General features: G+C 61.9%; 1 protein-coding gene across 6 annotated transcripts in view; it reads right to left on the reverse strand.

Moving 5' to 3' along the window:
* Nucleotides 1–26,972, reverse strand: part of TP73 (tumor protein p73) — an 86,170-nt gene that overhangs the window by 16,073 nt on the left and 43,125 nt on the right. For 3 of the 6 annotated variants that reach the window (XM_065530914.2, XM_074022584.1, XM_074022574.1), the window contains exons 1-2: nucleotides 24,950–25,221; nucleotides 8,711–8,953 (exon numbers count right to left, since the gene is read on the reverse strand). In XM_065530914.2, the coding sequence (XP_065386986.1) occupies nucleotides 8,711–8,953; nucleotides 24,950–24,988 (282 nt within the window). In that variant the 5' untranslated portion in view covers nucleotides 24,989–25,221. Of the gene's footprint in view, nucleotides 1–8,710; nucleotides 8,954–24,949; nucleotides 25,222–26,972 lie in introns of those variants that run through there. The other 3 variants (XM_065530899.2, XM_065530920.2, XM_005544972.5) reach the window with 1 other exon arrangement.

A 26,972-nucleotide genomic window follows, 5' to 3' on the forward strand; every position in this document is an offset into this window, starting at 1 on the left:
CCCTCCCTGCCCCAGGGAAGCCAGCAGCCTGGGGAGGGGGAAAGGACACATGTGGCAATCGCCCCTGTTTCAGGACACCCTGGTGTTAAGCTGGGGCTCCCATGGTCAAGGCAGTGACAGCTCACTCACCAGGACACCCACAGCCCACAGGCCAGGCAGATGAGAGGCTCGAGCTAGCTTCAGAATGCCTGTGAGGCCACAGCCAGGGCCAGGCCCAGCACTGCCCAACAAAACAGGCTGCTGTGAAAGAGCTCCTGGCTGGGGCTGCCGGGGACAGATGTGTCTGCTGCCAGCCGGGGCTCCCAGGCCAAGAGCTCTGTGGAGGAGGAACCAGAGGCAGAAACATCCTCTGCAGATGCCAAGTGATCCTCAGCCATGATGGAGGCCTGGTAGAGCCCCAGAGGCTGTGGACAAGAAACCGCTCCCTGGGGACGGCAGGCCAGGGGCTAGAGGGATCCTCAGGAGCTGGCAGCCTGCCCCACCGTGACCTTGAGCCATGTCCTAAACAAGTGAGCAGCAGCCACACGGGGGACTCTCACGGCCTGGAAGCGCAGCTCCCTGGGAGACACTGAGTACACCCCCTTCAGCCAAGGCCCAGAGGCCACAAGCCCCCAGACCACGGGAGCTGGAGCCAGCTCGGCCCTCGTCCCATGCACAGCCGCCTCTAGGGATCTCTGTCCTGGGCTATGATCAGGGTAGGGGAGGGAAGCAGGTATGTACTGAGCCCAGGACAGGCTTGCTGGCTTTGTCTCCAGTGCATAGTGAAGGCCCAGGGGTCCAGTAGGGGACGAGGGCCACAGCCAGAGGAGATGAGCGGGGTCTAGTGTGGGGGGAGGCTGGGAGGCAGCATTCACCCGAGGCATCTGCCTCTGCTGGTGTGGAGACCTGGGGAGACGGTGAGCGCTACCCACCTGCTGGGGAATGGGGCACAGCTGCGCTGCCTTCTCCATGGGGCACCCAGGTCTACCCTCATGGCCACACCCACTGCCCATTGGTGCCTGCCCTGTGCGGGGCCCTCATCCAACCTTGGTCCTGGGAGGTCAGGCGCTGTCACTCCGTTTAGCGACCCAAACCTGCCTGCTAAGCTGGGGTGAACCGGCACCCAGACCAGAGCTGTCTGACCTCCAAGCTCCATCTCCCAGCCCTTTGTCACTGCCGGGCTTGACTTGGGGCCTGGGGTCGGCGTCTGGGCAGAGACTTGCCTTAAGCACCCCTGGGTTCCAGGAAGACTGGGCACTACGGAGGTGTCAGGTGGGACACAGGCTTCATACCCCGTGGCTGGGCTTAAGCTCCTCAGGGGTAAGGGGAACAACAGCCTGGGGCCTCACTTGCCCTGGTCCTGCTGGGGAGGGGTCTCCATGGACAATAGAGACTGAGACTCACACAGACTTCCTTGTGTCTGGCTGGGATTGGGTGGCCCGGCCTGGACAGCTCCAGCCTCTGCTTTGCTGCCGAGATGCTGTGCGAGGAGCTCAGGGCCCAGTCCACACCCGGTCGCCGCTGTCCTGATTCATAGCAATAGGTGGGTGCTATTATCACTATCACTTTGCCCAAGCCCAGGAAAGAATGAGCTGCCCAGGCAGGGTGAGGAACTCCATCTGCTCTTATTCCAGGACCCAGGTACCCCCTCTGGGGCCTTGGGGACAGAGGGGGTGGCAGAGCAGTGCCATGGGTCCGTGGGGACAAAAGCTGGGCTTGCAGAGGGCCCCGGAACGCCCACCAGCAGCTGCCCCTCGGCTCTGAAGACACAGAGTATTCAAAGCACCGCACTCAGCCTCTGCCCCCAGCCGGGACCAAGCACAGGGTCCTCTGCCCACAACTTGCTTTTTGACAGCGCCATCCTGTTGCCTGGCCTCTCCTCTGGCCTCTGGCAAGGACCTAGCTAGTGGGGCTGTGGGCCAGGCCCTGGAGCTGTCCCGCACTGTCCCACAAGAGGCCCAGCAGGCTGGCAGCAGACCTGCTCTGCTCACTGCAGAGAGGGCCCCTTAACTGCTGGGGAGGAAACCCCGCCATCCTCGCCCCCACTATCCTCACCCCCACCCTGACTTGTGGCTTTGAGGAGAAGCCAGGATTAACCCAGCCTTTTGAGGCCCGGCTTTGTCAGCCGTGGGGATTGGAAGGGTGCCCCAGGGTCAGTAGGTGCCCTCTGCTCACAGGACACCCACTCTGGTTGCAGCTTCCTGGGACAGCCTTGGGGGCTGGAATTGGCAGCAGCTGGAGGTGGCCGGGGACAGTGGAGGGAGGGGAGTAAGCTGTGGACATGGTGGTAGGGGGGTCCCTCTTCAGTGTTTAAGGTAATAGTTGGCTAGAATCTAGGTTTTGCTAAACTTTGTAACTCTTCAGTGAAATGCCAGGGGCAAGGAGAATTTTGGCCTCTAAATCTCTGACCCCCTGCAGAGAGTGGTGTCTCCCCAATGCCAGGTGCAAGGAGTTGGGTGCCTCGCTCCAGTGGCATGGCTGGGGGAGGGGTGGGTTTTCAACCCTTGGGGTGGCCCTGGGCTTTAGGGAACTCCCCTGTGCGGTTTCCCCATGGGATCTGACTTCTGCTTCACTGAAGCCTGGAGTGCTGCTCACTTCTCCACAAGAGCCTTTCTGCCCTAAAATGCGCTGCACCGCTCTCAGCCTCTGCAACCCCATCACAGCCCCCAGCTGTGGACACCAGCCTCGGCCGCCACCTCGTCTCTGAGCCTCACGCTGTCCGCCTGGAGTGCAGAGAAGATGCTTTTCTGTCCAGCCAGGACACCCTGGAATTGTCTGACCCCCTCTTCCTGGGGCTCCTTGGAAAAGGGACAGAAGGTCTGGAGGTGGCTCAGGGGCTTCTCTACCCAGAGGCAGGGACTGGGCCTCCAGGGTCCATCCAAATACCTTGAGTGTAGCTTCTACTTTTGGAATCTCAGAAAATCCCGGAAGTGACCACTGGCCTGGGGTAGCAGAAACCCACCAGACTGGGAAGCAAAACTTTAACTCACTGCCCAGCTGAGCCCCTCACCTTGCCCCGAGTCCCACGCGGCCCGAGATCCAGGTCAGCCAGGACCGCATCTTGGCGTCAGCACTAGGTCCGGGAGAAGCCGGGGACAGTTCTCCCCTGCGGGCCTCTCTTTCCCCCTGTCAACGGGAGCTAGTGGTACTGAGCTCAGGCCTGGGAGGGGCGAAGGAAGAGGGGGCAGGGAGGCACCAGGAGAGGCCGGTCCCCAAGCCTAGCTGCCTGGCTTCCCGCCCAGGAGGCTGGCCAGCCCCGGAGCAGTCCAGTGATAGAGTGTTCCCGAGGGATTTTCCTTTGTCAATAAAACCAGGCAGTGAAAGCAGACAGGGACGGACTCTCCACCCCCAGTCCCAGTTTGATTCACTGGCAAACAGCAGTGGAAGGCTCATGGAGGCCGAGGCACAGCCTGGGCTCCCCCAACACCCTGCTCGGTCCAAAACTTTCTCCCCTAGGGACAGGCAGGTCCCTCTGAGGGGTCAGCACCTCCTTATCGCTGGTTCCCCTGGGGGCCCTGACGGTCATACGGACCTGCCCCACAGAACTGGGAGCAGAGGGTTGGGCAGGGGGCAAGGGCTGCTCATGGGGACCTGTCCAGGGACATGCAAGGGCCGGGGGAGCCACCACATGGGCTGCAAGGGCAAGGTTAGGGGTCTGGCTGCTGGGGCCAGGCCCAGCTCCGCCCTCTGCTGACAGGTGACCTTGGTGTGCCCTCTGGGAGCCTCAGTTTCCTCATCTGTAAAATGGGGAGCGTGGGAGGCCCTGCACACAGGGGCAATGTTGCTGCCAGTGCTACTAATCAGACGTGCTGGGTCCACAGGACTGTGGACTGGAAACAAGTCCTAGAAAATAGATGATTCTTCCTAAAACGTAAATTGGATCATGCCTCTCCCACAACAGTCTCATGCCTATGGAAGGGAATCCTGTCCCCTGAGGGGTTCTCTCTCCTGTCTCCTCCAAGAACCAGGCAGTGTGGGGTGGGGCAGCAGGACCCAGGGTCTCAGAGCTGGGGCCTCTGCAGCCTCACTCGGGGCCTCCAAGGCTAAGTTCTGTGCCCTCCAGGGCCCAGGAGTGAGTTCCTCTGGCTGCTCCAGAAAGTGGAGAGAGAAGAGCCGACCGGCCCCGGAGGCACCGACCACAGCCCGAGCGGGCCTGCTGGAAGCTCCGACCCTGCCGCAGATCCCTGCGCCACACGATGTGAACAATTGCTGCAATCTCACCCTAAGTACTCTTGTTTCCCCTAATAATCCACGTTTCATCTCCACAATAAACATTGTTAGAACTCTTCCCTCAGCTTTACGCACATATAATTGCTTCTGGTGCCAGTAAAAGGTATTAATTCCACTCATGCATTCCATAAACTTTTAGGATAACGCAATTGATACCACGATCGTGTTGGGACACCTCCGCTATTATTCTCCCGCTTGCAAGCCTCCGAGGCGCTGGGAAGGTTGCTCCAGACCCATTAGTGTTGACTCAGCCTCATTCTCCCCAGGAATCCCGAGCAAAGCCTTTATGCTTCCCTGACCATCCTTCCATATGTCTCTCCTCGGGGGGGGCTTTCCTAGATGTGGAGTCAGCTCTCCCCCAAGACGAACATGTGCGCGCATGCACACACACACGCACACACACACGCACACACGCTGAGTCTGAGAGCAGCTGGAGGGCACTCAGGGGGCTGTGTCCAGCCCCCTGTGTCCATCTCTCTGTCTGGAGGGATACTGGGGCAGCTGGCCATCGCACCTGTGTGTGTCCTCATCATCCTGCCGTGGCAGCCTGCCTCGTGGGCTGTGGGTGGTGTCACTCAGCATGCCCTGAGGTGCCCATAGATGCTGTGCTGGGCCAGGGCTTCCAACCCCACAATGCTTTCTTGCCTGACCTCAGAACCCTGTCCCCAAACTTCCCAAATACCAAGGACAGCCACCTTCCCCGATGAGGCTGAGCTGGGGGCAGAACGGATGAGCCGGGGTGTCACAGCATCCGATGCCCATCATCTTGGGCTGTTCCGACAGCTAGAGGAACTCCTGTTCATTCTCCTCCCTGAGGGCCTCCTGGAATCAGCTGTCTGAGCCACTGCCAACTTGCAGGGCTCCCAGGACAGGAGCGGCCAGCAGGGCTCAGAGGCCAGGCCATGCCCTGCCGAGAGCTCTGCCCATGCTCTGACCCCACACTGTCCCACAGAGGGTGTTGAACTGGGAGAAGGGTACTGGTGTCACCATCAGCACTGCACTCACAAAGAGCACACGTGTGTGGAGCGCTCCCCAGGCACCCTGCCCTGCCCTAAGAAGTCCCAAGAGCCAGCTCCTTTGCCCCTACCATGGCTGGCAGGCCACACTCTCTCTGCAGGTGAGGATGCCAGGGCAGAGGGGCGAAGGAGCAGGTGCTCCCAGGCAGACCTGGGATCAGGACCCCAGTAGGTGCCAGCTCTACCCCTCTCACCATGCAGGGTCCCTCTCACCAAACGCCAGCCTTGCCCTGTCACTGGTCACTGATTACACTCTCGTGGGTAAACACAAATCCTTCCTCTGACTCTCGGTTACCCATGACCCGCCTCCTCCTCCTCCTGGCTTTCCATGGGTGGGAGCTCTAGAACCCTGGGCAGCGACGGGGGGAGGCCTATGCATGTACATGCCTGGCTGTGTGTTTCCATGTGCCTGCATGTGCATAACGGACTTGTGTATCCATGCGTGTGCATGCATGTGGGAGGGTGCCATGTCTGTGTGTGTATTCACACATATGCACAGGCCTGTGAACTGCAGCCTCCAGATCCCTCAGTGCCCAAGGAGATCTGAAGTCTGAGGGAAGCTGCTTAGGACAGATGGACACCCCCAGGGCTGGGGAGACCCATCGTGAGCCTCAGCAAAGCCGAGGTCAAAGACCCCAGTAGCAGCTGTGGTCACCTGGGGACTGGTGAGGGTGTTTTCCTGACTGGGGAGAAAGGAGGGCGGCAGCCAATGTGGAACTGTACTTGAGAAAAATAAGAATTATCCATCAGTTACCAGCCGGCTGGTGTGCCGGGAGCCCAGGGAGCCACGGTGCGGAGGCCGGACGCAAGCCCAGGCAGCAGGTCTGGGCAGTGCCCGCACGGTGGGACCCCAGAACTGGGAGCAAGTGGGCTGTCTGGAGGCCCTGTCCCACACTGTGAGCCGACCACCTGCCTGCCCCTCCCTGGGCAAGGGAAGAAGCCCTGGTGGAGGGGGTTCTGCCCCCAGAGAGCTGAGGTGCCAAAAATCTCATTATCAATGTGTGTTCCACCTCCACCCCCTGGATCCACAAGGCTTCGGAGGAGGAGCCCTGGGTGCAGGCGACAGCATCTTCTTCCCTAGCTCGCGCCCCAACCCCCAGCCCCAGCATCCACAAAGCCCAGCAGGGAGGGAGCGAGGAGGCGTCGCTGCTCTTCTCCTGGGCACCAGGCAGAGCCTTCCCCTCCCCCGGGTGCGGCTGACCAGCCCATCCCGCAGGGCAAGGCCGCCCCGTCCTGCAGAACAAGGCAATTGAGACAAAACCATGAAGTCCCTTGAACCTGATGCCACACCTGGCAGGAGGTGGGGGTGGCAGACACCCCAGGTGGGGGACGTCAGCCAGCAGAGGGGTTTGCTCCTGTCCTTCCAGGAAGATCAGCGCAGACCACATGCAGTGCGCCCCAAGCATAGTGGAGACCCTGCCAGCATCCCCAGACCATGGGAGGAAGGGAGGCAGAGCTCCCACAAGCTGCCTGCCAGGACTGCAAGGGGACACTCTCTGGAAACCACCAGCATCGTAAACCCCAGGGCAGGAGGTCAGTGTCCCCAGAGGGGAGAGAGTGGACTTGGGCAACAAGCCTGAGCGTGGGAGAGAAGCAGTGGAAGGGCTCCCGCTGCTGGAGTGTGCAGGTGAGGATGCCTTGGGGCCTTCTGACCTGGCTTCAGGTGGCCTCACCGGACCTTCAAGCGGGGTGGAGGGATAGTCCTGGTCTCCCTTGCCCCACAGGCAGGTGCAGCTGCCACAGAACCACTCATTTGGGAGGCCCAGGCCAGCATGCCCACCACCACCACAATGAAGACAACACATGGGCCTCCTGCTGCGAGCTAAGCGCTGTGCTGACCACGGCCCCAGCACGGTCTTCCCATCCTTATCTCCACCGTGCAGTAAGGAGCGTGGAGGAGTAATTTCCAAATGGAGAAAACGGGGCGTTAGGGCTGGGGTCGGCATTCCCTGCCAGATGGGGGTGGGAGGCCCTGGAGGAGGTGCCAGGTCCTCTGCCCCTTGGCCCAACAGCCCACAGAGCCCCTTCCCATCAAGCCCAGGGAGTCTGGGCTGAGCCTTCTCTTAGCCTGGAGCCAGCAGTTGGGGGAGCCCATGGCTGGAGTGAGAATCAGAAACAACCGCAGGTGGGGGCGGGCGGGGCCTGGAACCCAGACCCCAGACCAGCCCGGCAGGACTGTCCAGCTACCTGCAGAGCCTGACAGGCTACCTTAGGCTCCGCCCTGCCCCTCGGCCCTCCAGGAGCGTGGGAAAACCACAGCTATGGCCGGCAGCACAGTGGGACCCGATTCTTAAAGCGGAAAAACCTGAGGGGCCTTTTCTCAGCACTCCCCACAGTGGGTGGGAATGCAGCTGCCCTGCACGGACTTCAGGGGGCCAGCACTGAGCTGTGCCCAGGGGAGGCGGGGCCTCGTGGGGGAGGGGACGCTGCCCAGTGGGCCGGACCGACCATGTGTCCCATAGAGCCCCTCCTGCAGCCACGGCCCAGGTGTCTGGGCAGGGCTCCCTTGCCCCCTCCTCGGTGCAGGAGGGGAAACCCGGAGAGCTCTTGGGGCTGCTCTTCCCGCCCAGCCCCTGTGTGCCCTCCACTCCTGGCTGGGGTCATGCAGCCTTGACCTTGCCCCTCCTGACAGACCCCCACCCCGGAAGCCGTCTGGGCAGGGCAGCTCAGTGGGTAGGAATACAGATGCAGAGTTGGTGGCCCCCACTTACTATGAGCAGAACTCTGGGCGAACCACTTCCCTCCCCGCGCCTCAGCCTCCTTGGCTGTACAAGGGAGCAGTGATGGAGTCAGCCCCGTGCGTTGTTGGTGGGTGCAGGAGTTAGCTCAACTCAAAGCCCTGAGCACGGTGCCTGGCTCGAGGAGAGTGGCCATGTGCACAGGTGATGTTATCAGAGTTAGCAAGATCCCCACCGTGGGCCAGGCTGTCCCCAGGGGCACCGCAGTGAGGACCTGAGTCCTTGGCACGGTGGTTCCACCCCATCTCCTCGGCGCATGTCAAGTCCTGGAAATGACACCCCAGAGACGGTGCTGGCAAAGCCCAAACCCGCCCACCCGCAGATGCGTCTCGCTGCCTGGAGGAGGCAGGCGCTGCAGACCCTAGGCTGTGGGCCTGTCTTGGACAGACAACTCTTGGCAGCAGAGCCCCTGCCTCTGCCCAGGAGAGGATTTCAAACCAAAGCCCCTACCTGAGCATGGGGAAGCCGCTGGCCAGTCTCGGCGGAGACCTCAGCAGCCGGGCCAAGCCCGTCCCCTCTGGGGCCCTTTGGAGGCTGACTTTCTCTGGCCACTCACGTCCAGAGGGGTGGGCACACCGAGACTGCCCGGCCCTGAGACCCGCCTCCTGCCTGAAGCTCCTCCCGGCCCGGGCCAGGTGGGAGCCCCGAGCAGACAGTGGGGCGAGCTCGGACCTCTTGAGGTGCGGGGAACACGGCCACCTCCTTTCCAGCCCGCAGCTCACAGCCCGCAGGGAGCAGGGGACTTACCGTCCAGGTGGCTGACTTGGCCGTGCTGGACTGCTGGAAAGTGACCTCGAAGTGGTGGGGTCCGGGATAGTCGGTGTTGGAGGGGATGACAGGCGCGGGCGACATGGTGTCGAAGGTGGAGCTGGGCTGCGCGTAGGGTGAGTGGGTGGGCACGCTGGCGGCGTGCTCCGGGGTGTACGGGCTGGCCGAGGCCGCGCGGCTGCTCATCTGGTCCATGGTGCTGCTCAGCAAATTGAACTGGGCCTGGCGCGGGAAAGGGGAGGAGGGAGGGGAAACACACACAGTCAGTCGTCCTGTCCCGTCTAGGAGGTGTCCTGTTACAGGAGCCTTAAAGGGCCAGCGGCTCCAGTCATCCCAAATATTTCCCCGGGTCTCTCCCCCATCCCAACAGGCCACTACTTGCGTTGGGATAAACTGACATATTCACCTCGCCCTCCCCTCCATCAGCCTCCCGGTGCCAGGGTTTCTGGGGATCCACCCAGCCGTTGATGAGGCGGAATAGACTCTCTGCACACCTGGAGGGGAGGCGTTGGGTGGGGGAGGCTCCCAGGCCCTGATGCCCACACGGGCTTCTCTGCACCCTCTGGGCAGCATCGGGGTCTGGACCTCACAGCTCAAAGTGGGGAGATCCAGCCCCAGGGAGCCAGGCAGCGGGTGAGGTGGGCCAGGCACAAGTGGGCCCTGAGTGCAGGGTGCGCACACCTGGGCTTGGGTGCGTGGGTGCCCCTGAGGTGCTGGAGACCAGATTCGGGCCCCCACTAGGCCTGGCCCTCTAGGTGGTGGGATAGGGTGGGGGCTGCTGTTCAATGGCTGAGCCCTGTTTTCCCAGGTGGGCGGCCTCGTCTCCCGGTGAACAGCCTCACCCACACTGGAAAGGCCGCTCCGAGCTCAGGGGCCAGCGAAGCCCCACCCCTGCTGCCCCCTGGCCCGGGGTTCTCTCGCTGGGCCCCTACCCGCAGCTCCCCCACCAGGACCACACACCAAGGAACGGGAACCCCTGTGAGTACGTCCCCTGCGCCACCCTCTGTGGGCCGCCGGGACCCCAGCACGGATCAGCCTCTGCCAGGAGCTTAAGGGAGGCCCCAGCTGAGGGAGGGGGTGCTGGCCCGGCCTCGGTGTCTCAGATCCAGGGCAGGGCAGACCTCACTTGGTGGGCCACCGAGGAAGACCCCCCTTCCAAACCCGGAGGCGGGTACTGGAGGAACACTGCAGACGCATAAACAGCTTTCCCGTGACCCCCGAGCCTCAACGCAAACAAACTCCTTTACCCCTCTCCCCCGGCCTACGATGGGCACCGTGACTGTCCCCATTTACAGATGAGGAACCTGAGCTATGGAGCTGGAGACACGATTGGCCCCAGGCATCCAGCGGCCCCAGCCAATGGCACAAAGGTCACCAGCAACCAGCAAGGTGCAGGCTGAGACCCCCAGACCGTGAACTGGGACTGCAGAGCAGGAAGGGGCACAGCCAGGCGTAGGCGGGCAGCGGGGGGTCCTTCTGCCCTGTGCCCCTCTTTAGAGAAGCTGTGGCGTGCTGTGAGCGCACTCCCCCCTCCCACCAGCCTGCCCCCTCCAAGCCAAAAAATAAAAGGTGCATCCCCCGCACACGAGGGTTTAGGGGCCTGGCCGGGACTCCCAAGCTCAGCCCCTTCCTGTACCTCAGCCTTCTCCATCAGAGGCGTTAGGTTTAGTGACCCCGAGGCCCTCGGCTCTGCAGGTCCTAGGACACACATCCACTGAGGTCCCTGATGAGGGCCACAGCTCCCGGCCCCTCCAGCATCCGATGGAGAAGGATACCGGGCAAGTCCAGAGTTTGCGTCCTCTCTGAGTCCTCTACTGAGTCCTCCACTGAGTGCGGTCCAACGTGGAGGCAGCTCAGCCTGGGATGCTGGAGGGGCAGGAGACAGGGGACTGGTGCTCACCAGAGCCATCACCACTGTTCCCAGGGCCACCGAAGGCCAGGCAGGCACTTTTCCTGGGTGCTCCAGCCCAGGACAGCTAACAGCCCCCAGTAGGCCTGAGCCGCCAGGTCCGACCCGTGTCCTAGCTCCAATGCAAGGGTCTTGGCACCAGGCCTCGGCTGAAGCTGCCATCATCTGGCACCATTAAGCTGGCTGTGAGCTGTCAACCTGGGGAGCCCACCCAGCAATGGAACGGGGACCCCTGCAGCACGGGCCCTGCCCACCTCTCCAGCACCAGCGCAGCCTCCTTCCTGGTCTGTCGCACCCCCCACAGCCTTCCTAACTTCCTGCACCACAGGCCCTTCCCGGGAGCCCGGGGTGCACTGAATGGCCAATGGATAAAGAAAACTGTGTGTCTGGACAGTGGCCTCTTCCTCGGCCATAAGGACAGAAGGAAGCTCCCACACGCTGCCACGTGGACGAGCCTTGGAAACATGGTGTCAGGTTAAAACCATCACGGGGGGACGCCTGTAATCCCAGCACTCTGGGGACCGAGGTGGGAGGATCTCCTGAGCCTAGGAGTCTGAGGCTGCAGAGAGCCAAGCCCAGGAGTCTGAGACTGCAGAGAGCCAAGATCACGCCACTGCCCTCCAGCCTGGGAGACAGGGCAAGACTTTGTCTCAAAAAACAAAACAAAACATAATATCCCAGGGAAGGGTGACCCTCACCTATCCCGGCTCCTGGGCTATTGTGAGGGCGTCTGGGGAAGCAGCCACCGCCCTGCTCAGAGAACGGTGTAGAAAGGCCACTCCTGCTCCTCCTGGTGTCTGGCTTGGGGAACCTGCCACCCTGGGCACCAGCGAGCTGCCAGTAGGCTCCCGGCAGAGAGGATGGACCCCTGCCTCAGCCCCACACGTGGGAGGTTGGGTGATGGTGGGGGTGACACAGGGCAGTGCCAAGCTCCGGCTGCACAGCACAGGCCCCGCCCCAGAGTCCCCGGTTCCCAGACTCCTCACCAAGGCCCGAGAGGTCTCCGAGGTGAGGAGAGCTGCTCCTGACCGCAGGCCCAGGCCCTGCCTGGAAGCTGCACACGAATCCGCACCAGCCCTGTCTGGGCTCAGAGGTCACTGTTCTGAGGGGTCAGCCCTGGCCACACTGGCAGGAGCAGCCCCCAGGCCTCGGGTGTTCTCTCGTCACCCAGTCTGAGCATCTTAACAGCCACTCTCTGGAAGGCCAGGCTCACATGTCCCCCAAGGCTTCTGTCTCCCCTACTTGAGCGTGAACCCACGAGGACCCTGGATACGGTGGCCACTGGCCACACAGGGTTGGGGTGTGTGAAATGTGGATGGAGCCAAGCGCAGTGTGTGAGCGCACCCCGATTCCAAGGGCTCAGGGCCACGGAAAGAACGGAAAACTCCTCACTCACCATTTCCTATTGATTACAAGCTGAAACCATCACAGTTAGGGGTGAATACAGGAAATAATTAAATGACTTCTGTCAGTTCCTTTCCATCTTTTTGAATGCGGCTACTAGAAAACGCAGAATTACACACGTGGCTCAGAGCCAACACCGTCAATCAGTGCTCCATTAGAGCGGCTGCTTGAGAGGCTCGCTGAACAAGTGAGCTGGTAGAACAAACGGACGAACGCAGGACGGCTCCCCCAGTCCAGCTGCCCAGAAGTGAGTACGGGACATGAGCCAGCCCCTCCCACCACTGGGTACCGGGTGCCAGCCTGCCCACCGCCCCCATGGTACCCTCTCTCTTCCACGCAACCAGCGGCGGCCTTCCTGGAAGGGTCTTTCCTGTTTTGGGCCCTGGGATGGCCTCAGGGATGCAGGACTTCCCCACTCCTGACTCATGTGAGTCCCCTGGGCAAGAACATCCCGGGACTCGAGGGCTGCCCAGCTGAGGCTTCTCAGGTGAGGAAGGCAGGCAAGGGCAGGCCCCAGGGTCCCCCCAACTGCCGACTCCCATTCCTGCTCCATCCCCAAGAACAGGACAGCCAGTGGGGCAAAGAGCCCGCGCCTCCCTTGTTTGGGAGAAGCAGGACGCAGACCCACGGCAACGTGGTTCATATTTTAACTTGTCCACATTCTTGAATGATCTGAGGAAGGTGCCAAGGAATTAGTCATTGAGGCAAGAGGAGAAGAGCTGATAGGATCTCTGCACCCAGCACAGCCCAGCGGGAGTGAGCCAGGCCCTTGCAGCAGGCAGCCCCACGCGGGAATTCTAATTAGTGGATAAGTGTCGGGACAGCAGGCCTGAAGCCCTCTCAGCGCGGTTCTCTGGCCGGGAGCCCCAGGCAGGCTCCCTTAGCAGGGCTTCTCCAGGCAGGGCCCCGATATCGGTCTCTCCCTCTGGTCCTCTCTGATCCTCAGGCTCAGTGACACCGGCGGGGGCCTCTGAAGCCCCCTCCTCCCCAGGGTTACTGGGCCTGTCCTCGTGCCCAGGGGACACTGTCCTCTCCTCCTGCTTCCAGGGGACCTCTCTCCCTGCACGCTGGCCCTGCCTGTGGTCACCGCCCCTGTCGCGTCCCCAGTGGGTGGCAGAGGCTTTGCGGCTGCAGCTTTGAGTGCAGCTGGGAACGCAGCGTCTGGGGAGTGTGGGTGGCTTTCTGGGTCACTGACCTCCCCCTTAGGCCTCCCCAGGCGTCCTCCACAGGCCCCTCCACCTGGCTCGGAGGATTCTGGTTTTCCCTTTTGCTTCCTGCCTGGCAGCAAGGAGCTTTGCCTGGGGCCTGGCTCCTGCCCGGGGTCAAGCTGCTGAAACTGGCAACCCTGACCCTAACACAGGCCTGCACGGGAGCCCAGGGTCTCCCAAAACCAGAGGGCCCCCGGAAACCGCAGGGAGGAACCCGGGCAAAACCAGGACTTTTTTGGTTTGTTTTGCTTTCAACAAGAGCTCCCAAGATAGTGGGCTAATTAGGACACGCCCGGCCCGCGGCGGCCACAAGTGCCTACATGTGTGTGCAGGGCTCCTGGGCCTGACCCAAGGAGTGCGCGGGAGCCAGGGAGCCAGCGGGTGGCCTTCCCGCCTGCCTCCAGGCCTCGGACGCACCAGGCCCTGCTGGGGCCCCAGGGCCTTGTTGCAGGGCAAGAGTGCTCTGCCAGGGCAGATCCGGCAGCCCCCACTCACCCACCCAGGGGACCTCGTCTCTCCTCCCTGCAGATGGGCTGGGGACCTCCCTGGGTGCACCTGCACTCGAGATGAGCTCTGGGCTGGGGGCTGGGGGCCGGGGCCGGGGCGTGGGCAGCAGGCAGTGGTAAATGGAGCTGCTATCTAGCCTTGCCAGTCACAGGCATCAACACAGTTCCCAGACCTCACTGGTTTGACCCACCCATGCCCCTGGGGTGGCAGCAGGCTGGTGACCTTGCTCCAAAGTGAGGCATCAGAGAATGAGGCCACCTAGTAGCTGGGCCCCTCCAGGAGGAATGTGGAGGGTCTCGCCTGCCCCCTGGCCTGCCTGTCTGAGAGCAGAGAGGAGCAGTGTGGGGGAGGCCAGAGGTCGGGTCAGCCCTGAAGCCCCGTCCCGCTGGCTGGAAACCCCAATCCAAGCCCCAGCACCTACCGTCGGCCACGCTGGGGATGGTGATGGCTGAGGTCTGGAGGTTCTCACAAGGTGGGCAGGAAGTGGTGGCCAGGGCTCCCCATCCCAGAACAGCGGGTTCTTCTGGGTCTACTGGTGCCCCCGTGCCACCACGCTGGGAACCAGGCTTCTCTGTCCATCCAGGGGAGGGGCAGGAGAGACCTCCCAGGGACCCAAGGGGGCCAAGCAGGGCTCTGAGGTCAGGAGTCCCGGGGCCAAGTCTCAGCTCCACCTGTGCGACCTGGCCCATCACTCCACCTCCCTAGGACTTTGTTTTCTCATCTGCAAAGTGGGGATGAAATCAATGTGTACTGGCCAGGCGCAGTAGCTCATGCCTATCATCCCAGCACTTTGGGAGGCCAAAGTGGGTGGATCACCTGAGGTCAGGAGTTTGAGACTGGCCTGGCCAACATGGTGAAACCCTGTTTCTACTAAAAACACAAAAAGAAATTTAGCTGGGCATGGTGGTGTGTGCCTGTAATTCCGGCTACGTGGGAAGATGAGCAAGGAGAATTGCTTGAACCTGGAAGGCAGAGGTTGCAGTGAGCCGAGATCATGCCACTGCACTCCAGCCTGGGTGACACAGCAAGACTCTGTCTTGAAAAAAAACCAAGAAGTCAACATGGACTTCGTAGGATGGTTGTGGGAATCAAGAGGGTCCAGAAATACAGTAACCTGAGATTTTTCATCAGAAGTGACTCTCACGCAGGAGGCCTCCTGGAACCAGCGTCCAGGAAGCTCCCATGCATGAGGCATGACCTTCACGCCTTGGCACAAAAATCCAGCTAGAAGGAACTGCGGTTGGGCAGGCTCCGCTGAGGAACAGGGACGGGAATCCAGATTCACTACTCAGAGGACAGTCGCTAAGCCCCGGGCACAGGGATGGATGGGGAAGAGCAGGTGCTCTCAGGGGTCAGGGTCTCTCCTGTTCCCTGAGGTGTCCAGGCAGCCAGCACCGAGAGGACGCCCAGAAACTCTTGGTTGGATGAAACAAACCCTGAAATCCACGTGGGCCGTGCAACTGGGGAAGTGGCCACGGTGTGCTACTGCCTGCCATGTCAGCCAGAGCCCCAAGCCCAGACAGTGCCCAGGGTCCAGGCTGCCTTCCCCAGAATGTGGAGGGTGGGGACAGCCCCTTGAAAGACTCATTGTCCTCACCGGCCAGGAGCTGGAGGGGAGCTGGGCCCCATCGTCACCCTCCCGCCCCATGGGTTCCATCCTATTTCAGATTAAGTTGGATTTTGTGGTTTTGTTAAAAGATTCCCATTGCACCTGTTGACTGTTTAAAATGTGTAAACCGTCTCAAGTGATTTTTTTTTTTTTTTTTTGAGACAGAGTCTAGCTGTGTCACCCAGGCTGGAGTGCAGCGGTGCGATCTCGGCTCACTGCAACTTCCACCTCCTGGATTCAAGAGATTATCTTGCCTCAGCCTCCCCAGTAGCTGGGATTACAGGTGTTAATTTTTGTATTTTTAGTAGAGACGGGGTTTCACCATGTTGGCCAGGCTGGTTTCGACCTCCTGATCTCAAGTGATCTGCCCACCTCAGCCTTCCAAAGTGCTGGGATTACAGGCGTGGGGCACTTGAGTGATTTTATTTACATGTAGATGGGAAATACATTTTTTTCAAGTTTGTGTCCCTGTTCCCCCGCTAGTCCGCTCCTCTCGCTTCCCAGTATCTACAGCGCCTTTTATCAGGGCCCAGGATATTAAGACAGAATGCAAAGCAAGGACATGGGCGGTCACGGCTGTGCTGTGGGATGACAAAGGTCAGATGTGGTACTGTCCAGAATGGAACGTAGTTTTTAGTGGAAACGACAACAGAGAAACCTGCCAGCAAAATTCACAATGACTCTGGCCACGTCGCCAAAGGCCATGGTTTCGGCTGACTCCTCTGGCGGAGATGTGGGTCGAAGGCATCTCCAACCTGGTCCCTGCACTGGGTCCAGCAGGGGTGGTGGGGAGGGCGGGGCACAAATGCTCATTCGGAAACCGTTGTCTCTGCCACAAGTGCAGAGGCACGAAAGATAGAGCTCCTGCTCCTCAGACAATAACAGCTTCCCGAGGGATCCCATCCTGGGGGGAGCCGAGGCCAGGTCAGCTGCCAAGGATGGGGCCCTGGGCTTGGCAGGAATCAGGAGACTGGGACCTGAGCCCACGGTCTGGCCATGCAGTCTCGCTTCTCTGTGGAAATGGAGATTCCTCTGATCCTAATCAGTTAGGATCGCAGTCAGAGAGGGAGGCACGTGGAAAAGCATAGTAGGGACGTCAGCTGAAATCCTGATGCCCCGCTGGCCCCTGCCCACCTCCACCTCTGCCTCCCTCGCTCCTGTCACCTCTCTAGCTCCTGCACCAGCGCGAGCATCCCTGCTCCCCGCCCGGCATTTATCCCGCACACTCTTGGTCCATTCTGTTCAACCGGGACGGGAGCTCCAGACAGGGCAGGGACATGCTCTGCTTCATCCACCACTGGCAGCCACAGCGTGGTGCATGGTGGGCCCGCAACAGACATTTCCAGAAGGCAGCATGTTTGAGGGCTGGAGTCTGGCGTCGGGGTCTGCCTGGAGTCTCCTGAGGGGTCAGCTGGCCTCCCTCTGGCCTCCTGGCCTTCTCCCTCCAGCCTGGACGGGGCTCTGAGCTGTGACCCCAGCCCCTGTAGAACAAGGAGGTCCGTGTCCCCGCTGCCTGGAGAATATTGAGACCAGACTGTTGTGGTTTTTAGAGAGTATGCAGCTCCTCAAACTCCCTGATCTCTCGCGGGCATGTCTGAACTTGGGCCCCAACCTCGCCCAGGGGTGAGTGACTGACAAGCAGCCCGGGCTTTGGAGGGAGAGAGCCCATCCCACCGAGGCAAGACCTCCATCCTGCCGGTACTTCCCACAGCATCTCCCGGAGCCCGTGATTAAACGGATGGAAATGCCAACAAGATTCGACATGCGCCTGGGGGGAAGCCTCCCTCTCCCGACAGTGCACACAGCACCCTCTGCTCTCACCCAGGGCTGAGGGAAGGCCTTGCCCAATCCCGTGCCAGGGCCATGTGGAACTTTCCACACCTCACACTGGAGAAACGCGCCCCCAGAAGCCCCGCACGGCTGCTCAGACGTGTGTCTGCAGGACTGCGAGGCCCAGGGCCACCGCTGCTATCCTGCCTGCACCTGCCTACAGCGGCGGAGCCCGTCTGCAGCACCCACTCTGTGTTTAGTGCCACACGGGGGCCTTGCAGACGCGTCTCCCTCCACACCCCCAGGTGATTTCAGATGACTCCAGGGTAGCCTGGTGCCCCCTGGGCCTCCAGAGACTCACATTTGAGCCGCCCACTGTGGCCTGGTGCAAGGGCCTCGCCCCACCCTCTCAACCCTCACTGCCTTCCACCTGCTAACCGCCCTGGAGTCCCCTCACAGTGCCTCTACCTCCCTCCCCAGACCCTTCTCCACACCCCTCAGCTTCTGCCCCCTGCCTCCCAGATCCCACTCAAAGCCCACCTCCCCTGAGAAGCCTCCTCCAGAGGCCTAGCCCAGCAGCCCCTCCCTTCCAGGTCGCAGCAAGGGGCAGCCTGGACCCTGAGTGTCTGTGGGAGGCCCCAGTGGGGTATGCAGGCCACACCCCCTCAAGGCCCTGTGCTGCTGCCTATGCGAGGCAGGCGGCCCACAGGATGCCCAGACTTTATTTAACCACCTGAACGGGCTGGTCCAGGGCCTCCCACCCAGAGTGCCGAGTGCCTGGGAAGACAAGGGGGAAGGTACAGCTCACACAGGCTTCTCTCCCCTCTCCAAACCCTGCTGCCAGCATCCCGGAGCCCAACCCAGGTGTCAGCCCTGACATCCTATGTCCTTGAACACACGCCCCTGCCCATCCACCTGTCCATCCATCCAACCGCCCTGCAGATGTGAATCAGGCCCCACCTGTAACAGCCTCCTGCCGTGCTGGAGACGCTGACAGGTGCTTAGCAGGGCTTCCTGGACCCCTCCCAGCACACATTAGTGGCTGAGCCGAGAATTTGAATTGTGACAAGTACAGTGCAGGGCGCAGGGAGGGGAGGCAGTTACAGGGCGCAGTGCAGGGCACAGGGAAGGGGGGGCAGTTACGGGGCGCAGTGCAGGGCGCAGGGAGGGGAGGTAGTTACGGAGCACAGTGCAGGGCGCGGGGAGGGGGGGCAGTTACAGGGCGCAGTGCAGGGCGCAGGGAGGGGAGGTAGTTACGGGGCACAGTGCAGGGCGCGGGGAGGGGGGGCAGTTACAGGGCGCAGTGCAGGGCGCGGGGGGGCAGTTATGGGGCGCAGTGCAGGGCGCGGGGAAGGGGGGCAGTTACGGGGCGCAGTGCAGGGCGCGGGGAGGGGAGGCAGTTACGGGGCGCAGTGAAGGGTGCAGGGAGGGGAGGTAGTTACAGGGCGCAGTGCAGGGCGCAGGGAGGGGAGGCAGTTACGGGGCGCAGTGCAGGGCACAGGGAAGGAGAGGCAGTTACGGGGCGTGCCACCTCCGATGGCTCTAGGTGGCAAGGGGACATTGGAGCAGGAGCCCAAAGGTGGAGAAGACAGTCCAGGACAGCTGTGGGGGCCATCGAGGCAGAGGGCAGAGGCCCCGGAGCCAGAGAGACAGCAGCATGCTTGCTCAGGAGTCTCCCAGCCCTGCTCTGCCTGTCCCCTCCCCAGTTAGTGGGCTCAGGAGTGACAGATGGTCCCACCCAGTGTGCTGGCCTCGGTCAGTTCCCACAAAGGCAAGTCAGCTCTTCACACTCATTTCCTAGGCTTGACATCCTGGCACCCTCGCAAGTGCAGGGAGACGGCAGCTGACACGAGACGCGGCCCCGGCCCTCCATGCTGACGACAATAAATAAACCAGGCGGCGAACGTGCAGGGGCTCAGGATCAAAAGTGGTCTTGGAAACAGAGCTGGCCACAGGGGCCAGGGCTGGCATCCAGGCAAGGACGGGCTCAGGAAAAGGTGAAGGCGGCCCTGCAGGAAGGGAAAGATCTGCCCCAGGTACTGAGCGGGCCTGGGAGTGTTTTCAGGCTGGGGACCAGCAGGGCAGAGAGCCTGCAGCCAGAGGAAGGGCCGAGGGCCCATGCAGGGAGAGACGGAGCCCTGGGGGACAGCAGGAGAGGCGGTCGGAACTGAGCAGAGACGTGCGGGTCTGCAAAGGGCTCCCTCTGGCTCTGGTGTCGAGAACACAGGGCGGGCATCAGCAAAGGCAGCAACTGTGAGATGTGTCTGAGCAGTGGGTGTGAGGTGGGCTTCGGGTGCGCGGTGGGGTGCGCGGTGGGCCGCGCAGGGGCCCCGGCTACATTTGCAGGCAGGATTCACAGGACCTCAGGTGTGTCGAGAGTGCCTCCAGGGCTCTGGCCTGAGCAAAGGGGAGAGTGGATTTCCAGCTAGCTGAGGTGCGGCACCGTCCCCCATCAGGGGAAGATAAAGAGTTCAGTTTGGGTCTAGCAAGTTGAGGTCCAACTAGGCTGGTGATTGTGGGGAGGCCCAATGGGGGACAGAATGAGGGAGACAGAAATAGCAGCTGGAGGAGGGTGGCAGGGGGGCCGGAGGCAGGCGGCACTAGGCACAGCTGGCAGGTGAGCGGGGTGGCTCCTCTGATCCCTGGATATCCAGCTAGGACAACTGGTCCCTCCCCTGGCCCCAGGTGGCCCGAGCCCCACCACTGCTTGGGGTCTTCCAGGACACAAGTCCTGGAGAGGATGCTGGGGGCTCCCTGGGCCATGCTCAGCTCTCTCTTGGGAGGACGCTGGGGGCCACTGAGGCTGCACTCAGCGATCCCATGAGCCATTCCCAGCTGGGCCCTGCCCTCTCCAAACCATGGGAACTCAGCAGCCTCTGGGTTGCCAAGCCCCAGTCCCTTTTCTGTTCTCCCAGCCGGCCCCTCATGCCTGGTCTCTCCTGGCCTTCCAGGCTGCCCCTCCGCATCTCCCCCTCCACTCGGTGTCTCGGATGTCGGAGTGCCCAGTGCTCGGCTCCAGCCGCTGTCTCTCCCTGCCTCCGTGCAGATCCCCCAGAGCCCTGACTGTAAGCACCCATGCCCAGGACTCCCTGGAGGTCGTCTCCACAGCCTGCCTGCCCACAACAGCAACTGAGTGTACACGTGGCCGCTCCTGCAAGTGTGGCCCCAACTCCTTACCCACCTCCCATCTGGACCCTGCCAGCCTTTCCTGCCTTGGGGAGCAGCAGAGCCCCCTGCAAGGCTGCAAACAGAACCTCAGCATCTTTCTGGAATCCTCCCCTGTTCTTCCGCTAAGGTCACCTTCAAACACAACCCTACACCTGACCACCACCCACCACCTCCTCTGACGCACACAGGTCTGAGCCACCAGGTGGTCACACTTCTCAGGCCCCAGGACCACTGGATACCCCTCCCTCATGGGGCTTTGGGAACTGCTCGCTCGTCATCCTCCTCCCTGCATGCAGCTCTTTCTCAGCTGTGCAATGGCTGCTGGGCGTCTCCAGTACAGCCAAGGCCACGGCCACGGCCATGGCCACAGTCAACGGCCGACTACGGCGTTTTCACCCCTGCTCTGCTGCAGTTCTGCCCATCTCAGGGCAGAAAACTTGGGGTCCCCCGCCCCTCCCCTCATATCCAGCCCACCAGCAAATCTTGCCCAGAATCCCACAGCGTTGCACCCCCTGGCCAGTGGGCTGCCCCCTCCTCTGGATGGCCCCAGCTTGTGAGCAGCTCCTGGCCTCGGCCCTGCCCCCCTGTGGTCTATCCCCGGCGCTGCAGCCGGGGGCCCTCCCAGAACGTCTGCCAGCTGCATCCCTCGACTCCATAGCCCCACGTACACAGTAGGCGCCTAGTAACTGCAGCTAGCCGCACTGATTGGCTTCCCCCGGCCCCAGGGCCCTGTCCTGGAGGCCTGTCCTGCCCAGAGGCTTCACTTTCTGCAGGAACAGAGCGGGCACCGGCTCCATGGGGCACACAGGGGGTCCAAAGCTCTGGACCCGTCCATGCTGCTCCTTGGCACAGGGGTGGCCACGTTCCCGCAACGGATGGATGCCCGCCATGCGGAGGGGTAGGGTGAGAACAGACCAAGCCCAAGGGTGGACAGCCCAGGCGCTGCAGCGAGGCAGGCTGGAGCCCCTCCATACAGAGGGGGCTGGAGAGCCAGGGGTGTCTCCCATCACCCTGGCTAACCTCCTGAGACCCTAGAGCAGAAGAATAGAGGCCCCAGGTGGAAGTGGGGGGCAAGGGGCCATGAGCTGGAAATCTGGGAAGTCAGGGAGACTCCCAGGTGTGGGTAGACAGCGCCCAGCTCCGACGTCTCCAGCGCTCAGCCTCCTCTAGAGGGGCCCCACGCGTCCAGCTCCTTCCTTGCTAAAGGCAGGAGAAGTGGGCAACGTCTCTGTGTCCTCCTCAGGGTTGGGCATTGATCAACCCCAGTGTGTGGGAGCCGCAGACTCAGAACGTGGCCTTGTTTGGCCAGAGCCACCATGGGGTTATCCAGTCCCCCATGCGGAAGGACGGTGTAAAATGCAAGTGAAGAGCATGGCTGGGATTGCGGGAGGAGGGGCTGAGGCTGCATGACTGCGATTGCAGGAGGAGGGGCTGAGGCTGCATGACTGCGATTGCAGGAGGAGGGGGCTGAGGCTGCATGGCTGGGATTGTGGGAGGAGGGGCTGAGGCTGCATGGCTGGGATTGTGGGAGGAGGGGCTGAGGTTGCATGGCTGGGATTGCGGGAGGAGGGGCTGAGGCTGCATGGCTGGGATTGCGGGAGGAGGGGCTGAGGCTGCATGACTGCGATTGCAGGAGGAGGGGCTGAGGCTGCATGGCTGGGATTGCGGGAGGAGGGGCTGAGGCTGCATGACTGCGATTGCAGGCGGAGGGGCTGAGGCTGCATGGCTGGGATTGCAGGAGGAGGGGGCTGAGGCTGCATGGCTGGGATTGTGGGAGGAGGGGCTGAGGTTGCATGGCTGGGATTGCGGGAGGAGGGGCTGAGGCTGCATGGCTGGGATTGCGGGAGGAGGGGCTGAGGCTGCATGGCTGCGATTGCAGGAGGAGGGGCTGAGGCTGCATGGCTGGGATTGCGGGAGGAGGGGCTGAGGCTGCAGCTCTCCAGGCCAGGCCTCCCTGCGCCCCCATCTGCAGCAAGTAACCAGTGGCTCTCATTGGTCCCCACAGCTGAGCGGCTACGGTCAAGTCTGTCCCAGTCACAGAGGAGACTGAGGCTCAGAGAGAGGTGTCACTGTCCAAAGACTCAGCTTGCAGGTGCCAGAGAAACAGACTCCGAGCCCACACCTGGAATCTTGTGCCAGGTTGGGGGCAATTGGTGGGCCCAGTTGAGGGCTCAGACAGTGTCCTGCAACCCAGACGCCTCTTCCCAGGGCCAGGCTGGCCCAGCGGGCTCCAGAGCAGCTGCTGTACTTCGATAGGAATGACCAGGGCCGCACAAAACCACCAACTCCAATACAACTCTATCCGCTCACTTTGGGTTTAAAACCCTTTGGGCTGAATACCATTTTCTCTCTCAAAACATGTTCCTGCAGTACGATGAGGTCATGAATACTCTCTCTGCCACAGAAACAGGGAAACTGAGTCACCACCCAGCCCATTAGGATGGCCCCGCCTAGCCCACCTCCCCCGAGAAGGAAGAGGTGTTGGAGACACGGCTGGCTCTGGGTACTGCCTCCACCTGCTCCTGGCACTCAGCCTCACACACAAAGGTGCCCAGTGGACACTTGCTGATGGGACAGATCAACAAATGAACAAACGAACCACAGTAATCCTCGGTCTAAAAAGAAACACAGTGATGGCACAGCTGGCCATTGCTGACGCCCAGGGCACCGGGCAGCAGCAGCCGAGTGGACACCAGCAGCTCCTGTAGGCAGAGAAGATCTGCAGGCCAGGGCAGCAGGGCTCCACCTCCCCACCCGTCCTGGGAATGGAGTCTGCGTGGCCGCACACTCAACCTTGGTGGAGTCCCCCAGAGAGTGAGTCACATGGCGACATCTGCTCCATTCAAGGGAAAAGATTGTACCAGAGTCCCCCCAGGTCTCCAGGCTTCTCGGCTGGCCAGGCAGTGACACTGGCCTCTCCACCCGAGGCTTCTGGTTCCACCTTGGGTTCCAGGCGGTCCAGCAGCCAGGAGACAGCCCCTCCCAGCTCACACACCTCCTGAATCAAGAGTCTGGGGGTACAAGTCTGCCCCCCCAGGAGCCCCAGGCCTCTGTGTGTTTCTAATAGCAATGTGTTGGTGGATACACGTATCAGTGAACAAGTGGGTGACAGCCGGACAAGGGAGAGAGGGACACCCCATGCCTGATGTAGCCGCTGCCTGCTCTGGGCTGCAGTCCCAGCACTGGGTTTCAGATAAAAAGATCACACAGGCAGGTGGAGAGGCCATGGTACCACCAGACTCGCGTGCATGGAGCCAGCATCCGGGCATGCTGTGGAGCTGGGTCACCCACACCCTCACCCACCCTCTGGGCCACACACACACTGCCTCTCTTCTCAAAGCCTTGCCTGGGAACACACAGCCACAGGCACGAACATACATGTACCCATCACAACACACACACAGAAACACATGAGCACCTACCCACCTAAATCACACAATCACCCCTGCAATACCAATCCGCACACACGAACACACACCACAACACATATGCAAACATGTGTACGCACACACACACCCCAGCCTGTACACACACCCATAACACACACACATCTGCACATATCCTCACCTGCGTATTGCATGCACATCCACACTGAGACGCACACATGCACGCACACCAATACCCACCTGCCACGTGCACACTGATGTGCACAGTGGCATGCACACTCACACACATCGCTGTCACACACACCCTGGTCACACTGCCTGGAGCCCACGGCTCCAAAGGCCTCCGTCCCTAGATCTTTGTGCCTCTGCATCCCGGTGCCAGCAGAGCTTGGGGGCACTTGGACTCTACCTGCCTGCTCGCTGTCCCCCGCCCATGGCTGAGTTTCCCATGTGGCAGAGGTCCCCACGGCCCCAGCTGTCTGCTTCCCTGGGAGGAGGAGCGGTCCTGCATGGAGCAGCTGTACCCAGCCTTCCACCTTCTCAATTAGCAGCTGGTGCCTGCCTGGCACCAGGGACCTGGCAAGTCTGGAAGTGAGGCCAGGTCCCCAGGGCTCAGGCTGCAGGGGCCAACCACAAGCTGCAGGCCCTTCCCTCCCCTCTGCCAGGCCAGCTGCCCACTGCACGGGGGACGGCGCGTGAGAGGCCTCGAGCCCAGTTTGCCGCAGGTCCTGGCCCTGGAGCTCAGACCCACGCGGAGAAGAGCCCGTGAGGCTGACGAGAAGCCCCGTCTGCCACTGCTGTCAAATGAGCACATTCCCAGGTGAGGGCGGGGCAGCCTCACACCCAAGCCCAGGAGAAAGGTGACTTCCAGGGCACACTGAGCTCCTGGCGGCTGCGGCAGAGCAGCGCAGCCCGGAAGTTCTGAGCCTGGACAAAAGCCAAGGAGCATCAGAGACCCCCAAGCACAAGGCAGAAGCACTAGCAGCCCCATCGGCACAGACCTGGCCTCCTCTCCCTGGCTGCGGGTCCCTGCCCAGCAGGTGGGCACAGGCTGTTGGAGCCCGAATCTGCCCTGCCTCCATGCCCGGGACCTGCCTCTAGCCCCTCAACGCCTCCCTTCCTACCTCTGCTCACCCAACTGGCAGCAGACGCCGGGCCAGGAAGTCAGGCAGAAGGATGCCCCTCTGAACCCTCCACCACAGTAAAATCCCCTGCAAAGTCCCCGAAGAGGTCCTGTGAAGGGCGCGTCACACCTACCGTGGCGAGGTGCCGTGCGGGGTCACCGACGTACAGCATGGTAGGCGCCGGGGGGTCTGCACACGCCGGGGAACTGGTGTCCCGTGGGACGAGGCATGGGTCTGGGCGGCCCGAGGGGAAGGGTCAGGGTCGTGGCCGCCCGGCAGTGTGGACCGAGGGGGAGAGACTGGGCAGCTAGGGAGGCGGGAGCCGAGGATGCTCGGGAACATGCGGGCTGTTTGTTGGCATTTTCGCTTTTCCCATCTCCTCAGTTCTGTCAACTGGCTGAATCCAACAACAAAACCCGCAGCCCACCCCTTTATTCCTCGTGAGTATTCATCCAAGTCCGGGGCAGGCCTCAGCTTGCCCAGTGATGTGTTGGACCGCACCAAGGAGGCTGCGCGGGGAGGGCGAGGACGCCGGTCAGCGCCGGCTCCATAATTAAACCCACCAGGGCTCCTTCCGAGATGCTGCCTGCCTGGGGAAGGCTCGGGGGGCCCCAGGCCCTCACCCAGCAAAGCAGCCTCTGTTCCCAGGCATGAGGGCTGAGCCCTGGCCCTGGAGATCATGGTAGGCAAGGCTGGGCCACCCCAAGGGGGAGAGATGGTGGCGCCTCCCTTGGCGACCCAGGAGGGGCGCATCTTCCCCCTGCGCGGGGAACTTGGTGGTCCGCCGGGACCAGTCCAAGGCCTGCATGGAGAGGAGGGGCTCTCAGGAGGCTGCAACCCTAGACCCCCGAGGGAGACAGATGACGGGAGTGAGCAGCCCTTGTGGGGCCTGCCTTCCACCGCCTGCCCAAAGCAGGGGTGAGTCTAAGAGCCCAGAGCCGTGTGTTTGGAGCCCACCCTGGCACTGGTCAAGCCCCTAGGAAACAGGGACAAGCCACTGCTGCCAAAGAAAAGCCCGGTTGTGGGGCCCACTGCAGGCGTGGACGGCCTTGGCACAGCCAGTGAGGTGCGGTGGCTCTGCAGTGGTGCCCCACACCCGACTAGTGGGGCCTTTAAGGTGACTGCCGCTCCCTGTCAGGCCGTCTGAATTTCCATTGTATTTCAGCTGTCTTTGGTACAAAGTTACCCCTGGCAGAGGGACCCGAGTCCCCCTGGAAGCAGGCAGGGCATCCATGCCCAGACAAACCCAGGGAATGGGGCCTGCGGACCCGCACTTCCAGTCCCCAGGGCGCCGTGGCTCCCACGAGGGCTGAGAAATCCATGCGGAGACCCTTTCCTTCCAACCTTTCCTGCCAAATTCCCAAACCACCTGCCTCCTTTCTCTTTTCTCCATCTCCCCAGCTTCCTTCCTCCCTGTCGTCCCCACCGATAGCCGCAGGGGCCTCCATCGCTCCCCACCCCCACCTCTAGGAGACCGGAGAGAGCTGGAGGAGGGCAGGGGAGGCTTGGACTGCAGCTGCCTGAGGAGCCCCGAGGACCCGCCCTGCCCCACCAGCAGGCCGGCCTGAGGACGAAAGGATGATTCCGGGTACTGTGCCCCGAGGGGCTGGGGCCTGGAGAGCCCAGCAGCGGGCGAGTCTCAGCCCCCAACAGGCAAGGCGGCGGCACTCAGGAGGAGAGAACGGAGAAAAAGACAGTTTTGTTTGGTAGACCAGGTTCAGGAAGGGCGTCTCTGGGAAGGCCCCTGCAGGGGATCGGCTGGGGCCCAGACTGGAGGTTCTGGGGAAAGCAGCAGCCTCCTTGCAGGGGAGCCCAGGGCGAGCCCCCGGAGACTCCTGCTGGGATGGGAGATGCCCTGGGGGTGGGGGTATCTTCTGCTTCTGAGCCTGGGACCCTTCTTGGGTTCGGGGTGGGCTCCCCAGGGATGGAGAGACACTCAGAGCCGGGCGGAGGCGGGGCCTGGGTTCCGCTCCCCACCCCCACGGGGCACATTCCCAGCCTCTGCAGGCAGTGCCCTCACCTGCCAAAGGGAACGATGGATTGAAAAGGAGACTCAGGCCAGTCCCGTGTGCAGGACCAGACGGATGGCTTTATAAATAGGCAAACGGAGAGCGCCAAGGGGAAGGACGTGAGGAGGGAAGATGGCCTGGCTGCCT

This window comes from Macaca fascicularis, chromosome 1 (genome assembly GCF_037993035.2).
Source record: "Macaca fascicularis isolate 582-1 chromosome 1, T2T-MFA8v1.1".
In the NCBI taxonomy this organism is placed as follows: domain Eukaryota; kingdom Metazoa; phylum Chordata; class Mammalia; order Primates; family Cercopithecidae; genus Macaca; species Macaca fascicularis.